Below are 5150 nucleotides of genomic sequence, written 5' to 3'. Positions count from 1 at the left end.
CCAGTTCCCCAGGTTGGCTCTAACTCCACAAGGTCATCCACGGCTCCCTCTGACCTTGAGACGAATCCTGCAGCCCAGTGCCATCAGCGCCGGCGCCCGGCCCCCTTCCCGCACACGTTAATCGCTCAGCGTGGATTTGATCTCCTTCTCTGCACAGAGGAAGCTGCCCTCCATTTCATCCTGGGATTTTCTTACTTTTTTAATTAGGCCCCTTCAGCCTCTCCGGGGCCCATGAGGGGAAATCCATTTTGATCTCTATGTGAAGACACAGGGCAGTGGAGGGAGAACTAGGCAAAGCCCCCAAAGACCCTCGCTCCCTCCGGACACCTGGGGTTCAAGCTTCCACTCCACCCCTTTCAGCGCCAAACCCACTTCCCCATCCTGGGCGAGGTCATACCCCCAGGCCCTGGGAGCTACTTGGGGTGGGACTGACGCCCAGAGGGAAGAACTATCTGGCCAGAGCCAGTAGAAGCCTGTCCTTGGCTCCACCCAGTGTCCTGCGTGCCTGGCTCCTTCCAAACCAGTTCACGTGGGTCCTGGTTCCCCAAACCCAGAGGACACCGCCCTCCTTACTAGGGAGCTGGTGCTGCTAGAGACACTAAGTCAGGGAGCAGAGGGGCTGGCCTGCCTGCTTCTCAAGCCAGGCCGAGCCCATCAGGGAGGGGAAGAATCCGAGAGGTCGCCACCACGAGTGGGGGTGGGGAACAGGAGACACGCGCCCCCTACCCCGGTCGGGGGAGCCTGGGCCAAGGGTGTCCAAACAGCTGCTAGGAACAGTAGACTCAACCTAGTCCCCCACGTCCCCCTGCCAAGCGGCTCTGGTGAGGCTGGCGTGGCTGCAGCGCCACCTCGTGGCCGCGAGGAGGGACTCCCGTCAGCGCCAGGCCGGAGGAAGGCTAGCTTTCCCTGGGCAGGGCTGGGGAGCTGGGGGACCAGGGGGCAGTCCTGTCCCCTCCTCTCTGTATCCCCCTGCCCTCACCCGCACTGGGTGCCCAGAAAGGAGCCCCCTGGGTTGAATCCTCCCGTTCTCCTCAGGCCCAGACCCACTCCAATGAGACAGGACGAGCGGTTACAAAGCACAGTGTTTACTAAAGGCACAAAGTGGGGAGACTGGAGGGGAGCTGCTCTTCCAGCAGAGACCCCACACTAGCCTGAACCCGGCACCCTCTGCCGGCCACCCCCGCCCTCACACCGCCTGGCGGAGAGCTGTTAGCACCAAAGGGGGGCTGGGGGCGCCCCACCTGTGTGAGGGGGGCGGCCAGGCTGGAGGACGGGCTTGTTGCCATCTGAGTCCCAGAAAAGCAGGCTGGGGCTCCCCCTGGACCAGTCACCGCTTCAGAGAAGGAACTTGCTGAACCCCCTGCTCCAATGAGTCCTTCACTGGTGGGGTGGGAGCTCGGGCTCAGAAGACAGGACCCTCCAGGGCCTCCTCTCACCTCCAGCACACCCCCTGGGGCCAGGTTCACGACCTCCTCCTGCCCAGCCCATCAGAGGGCTGCCCCCGGGAGTACTGAGCCGGGTCGGGGCTTCTCCCGACCCCACAGGCTGCCAAGCGGGCACTAAGTCCAAACAAGGGGCCGAAGGGAGGAGTGAGGCAGGGCAGGTGGCTACTTCACACACAAGTGCAGCCTGAAGGGGGGAGGGAGGCGGCCCTGCCCTCGCAGCCCCCAGGCCTGCCCGTCCCAGGGTCACAGCACATCGCCCTCTTCCATGCTGAAGCTGCTCCTGCGGCTGCTGGCCTTGGAGGCCTCGGGGGACATGGTGGAGAAGAGGGGGTCGGAGGCCAGCGGCAGCAGGGAGTTGTCCAGGAGCATGAGGTCCAGGTCCTTCTTGGACAGGTTGGGGAACAGGGAGCCGGGCTCTTGCCCCATCGGCTCAGGGTAGCCGGGGGGCCCTTCGTCGCCCCCACTCCCGAAGCTCAGGCTGTGGCTTAAGTCCAGATGGTGGAATGGGGACGGTGGCTGGGGTGGCTGGGCCTGCGGGGGCAGCGGGGCCTGGGGTGGCAGAGCCGGCAGTGACTCCGGGTCAGGGAGCTCGGCCCCCATCAGCAGGGCCTCCCCCGGGCCCTCCTCGCTAGGCAGCTCCTGCTTTACCACCTGCTGGGCCAGCTCGGCCATGTTCATGCCGGACGGGGAGGTGGTGGGGAGGCCGTGCACTCGAGCCTGCATCTCCAGCTCCTGTGTTGTGGGCAGACAGAGGGCTAAGGGCACACACCCACGGACACCAGCTGCCCCAACCCCTGCCCCAGCCCTTGCCCCAGCCCTTGCCCCTCTCCCGTGGCCTCCAAGACCATAAATTGTCTCAGCACAGGGCAGCTCTAGTCTAGAGTCTAGACCTGGGCTTTTTCAAACTCTAAGTCACAACTCATTAGTGGGTTCTGAAACAACTTAGTGAGTCTTGACCAGCTCTCCCTCTATTTTCCTTAATTGAAATAGACTTGCCTAGACTAGACTAGACTAGAAATTACCAGAATGCATTGCATCTATTAAGGAGAGGGCTCTTTGATGACACTTTGATCTTTCACTTTGAGTGTGGCTATGTGTGCTGTATTGTCATGCAAATTACAGTTATCTACTGTGAGAAATAGAAAAAATATAGAAACAGTAAAGTTTAAAAGCTTCAGTCCGATTGCCCTTTATATAGATGACCAGCCTCAGGTCCAAAGAGGACAGAGGTCCTCTAGCCAGGACTAGACTAGACCCCGTGGCTCCAGGTGACTCCCAAGCCTTGCTTCTTTCGTTGGCCTCTATGGTGATCCTTAGCACTAACACCAAATGGTTTCAACTCTCTGCCTTCCACACATGGTAGGTTTGCTCTTTCCTGCCCCCTTGAGGTTAGGTGTGGACATGCACTTGTATTGATCAATTAACTGTAAGCGAAACTGTGACGAGTGCCACCTGAAGAGTAACTATGGCTTTAAGAGCCAGCTTTAGATGTACCTGTCCATGGCCCTGGGTCCCAGAATGAAGGTCTCACAGAACAGGACCTCCAGCTGATATTTGCTGCTTAAAGTTGCTGAGAATGTTTGTTACCAAACCATAACATCCTGACTAATACATCTTCCCTTCTCATGGCATCATTCCCATGACTTCAGTAAACACTGCCCCTGAGGTCAAGAGCCAGGCCAGGGGTCAGGAGTCAGAGCTTCCCAAGAGGTCCAAGTGCAGGGGCCAGACCTGGATTCGCAGCCATAGCTGCTTATTGGTCATCTCTAGGCGCCGAGAGTGGTTCTCAAGCTCCCGGGACTTCTGCAGGTCCTTCTGCATCCTCCGGATGTAATCAACAGAGGCCTTGAGGATGGTGCCCTTGTTCCAGCGCACGTCCCTGCAGGGCAGCAGAAGCAGAGGTGTGTGCTCAGGGCGGCCAAGGATTTGCCATGCACTCCGCGGGTGGAACAGAAACCCTGCTTTGGTTTCAGAAGCCGATGCCACCTGTCCCAGCTTTGCCCAGGAACCCCAGACCCAGCCAACCCCTACCTGTGGCTGAGGCTGATCTCCCTACACAGGGAGCAGGCCTCCCAGGGACTTCATTGCCACACCCACCTCCCTAATCCCGTAGAACCCAGCGATTCAGAACAGCCTCCTTCCCCAGGCCTTCCATTTCTGCCACCCAAACCCATACCCGTCCTTGACCCTCGTGCTCCTACCCCAGCCCCCTCTGCACCAGTCCAATGTCCTCAACGAACTTTCCCACATGTTCCTCCTCCAGGAAGCCCCCCTGGCCCAGCCTCACTCCAGAACAGCTGCTCATCTGCCTGGAGTTTCCCGATTGGAGTGAAGGAGGGACCTTTTCCCAAACAGCTGATAAGCTCTTAGAAGGCAGCAATCAAGGGATTCTCTTCCCGCCCTTCCCCCTGGCAACCAGCATGGGGCTGTTTGTCCCAGCCCCTATCCTTCCCCCAGAAACCCGCTCACAGGTCGTTGGCCTTGGGGATCAGCATTCCCAACTCCTTGATGCGGTCGTTAATGTTGAACCTCCGTCTCCTTTCAACTAAAGGGAACACATGCAGGAGGGAGCCATCAGAGGCATGAACCCCACCTGGGAGAAGGGCCCACCGAGGGAGGGTGCCTTAGCCTTCTGGGAAGTAATGGGCGTCCCAAGGAGGGGGATCTCTACGGGATGGGGGGATGGGCGCAGCCAGGCATCAAGGGGCTCTGCGAGGGAGGGCTGCCAGCAGGACACCCCCACTGCCCAGCAGTCCCCAGGTTCCACGCCCAAAAGAAAACAATCTGTAAACTCATTCACTCTGAGGTGCTGGGATTTCAGGAATATCTCTCCCCGGGAGCCCCTCTCGCGCCCCTTCCAGAGCCAGGCAGTCTCAGTTGGCCCAGTCCCACCAAAGGCCTTGGGGAGGAGAGGGAGGCAGGGGAGGGGGCTGGTGGGGAGGACTCACTTAGGTTGTGATTGTCCTTCTTCTGCCGCTCCTTGGCCAGGGCCCGGCTCTCAGCATCTGGAGGCCAGGAGAGAAGCAGGGAGGAGCTGGGAGGGAGGGAGAGGAGGGAGAGGTGGAGGCCAGGACATAGGGAGGCAGGGAGGAGGTACCTGTAAGCTCACGCTTCTGGGTCAGGTCAGCTGGGCAGGAGCTGCTGGTGACACCCACCAGGGAGGCTGTGACCTGAGGGTCACCACTGTACACATTCAGGTGGCTGCTGGACAGCGGCAGCTGTGGGATGAGGTGGAGAGGGGGGCCCAGTGAGCAGCCCCCTCTCCATGAGGGGTCCTCACTAGGGCCCATCGCTCCAGGCCAGTTTCAGCTCTAAGGGGCCTGCTGCCAGCACCAGCGGGGTCGGAATTCACTCGGGGCCTCTCCAGCCGGCGATTCCACCTGAGAGTCTGCAGAGTCCAGGGCTGAACAAGCCACAGGCCCCAAGAGTTCAGCCTCCAAGTGGAGCCTCGAGGAGGCAGTGAACAGCCAGGTACCAGTTTGGGAGAGGCTCTGCCCCTCAGGCTTTAGGAGGTCCTGGGCGGGGCACCTAATCTACTCTGCAGTTTCTGGAAGGCGTCCAGAGGGCGTGGAACTGGAGTCCTGAGCAGAACTGAGAGGAGGGTCCTACAGGGGCGGGTGGGGGCTGCCTGCAGGAGTGCAGTGACCCAGGGCCGGGCAGGGGGTGAAGCTGGATCCCGGCGTGCTGGGCTCAACTTGCAAAGAC

The 5150-nt window shown here is 60.2% G+C and overlaps 1 protein-coding gene across 3 annotated transcripts in view; it reads right to left on the bottom strand.

Moving 5' to 3' along the window:
* Nucleotides 1–1069: 1069 nt before the first annotated feature.
* The window catches only part of TFEB (transcription factor EB), a 46309-nt gene continuing 42228 nt past the window's right edge, over nucleotides 1070–5150 (bottom strand). For all 3 annotated transcript variants that reach the window (XM_014533010.1, XM_005885807.2, XM_014533009.1), the window contains exons 5-9: nucleotides 4543–4663; nucleotides 4394–4450; nucleotides 3915–3990; nucleotides 3177–3324; nucleotides 1070–2177 (exon numbers count right to left, since the gene is read on the bottom strand). In XM_014533010.1, the coding sequence (XP_014388496.1) occupies nucleotides 1689–2177; nucleotides 3177–3324; nucleotides 3915–3990; nucleotides 4394–4450; nucleotides 4543–4663 (891 nt within the window). In that variant the 3' untranslated portion in view covers nucleotides 1070–1688. The remainder of the gene's footprint in view (nucleotides 2178–3176; nucleotides 3325–3914; nucleotides 3991–4393; nucleotides 4451–4542; nucleotides 4664–5150) is intronic.

The sequence above is a fragment of the Myotis brandtii genome, unplaced genomic scaffold, assembly GCF_000412655.1.
Source record: "Myotis brandtii unplaced genomic scaffold, ASM41265v1 scaffold929, whole genome shotgun sequence".
Lineage (NCBI taxonomy): Eukaryota > Metazoa > Chordata > Mammalia > Chiroptera > Vespertilionidae > Myotis > Myotis brandtii.
Note: the sequence above shows the minus strand (reverse complement) of the source record. Positions and strands in the feature narration are given on the sequence as shown.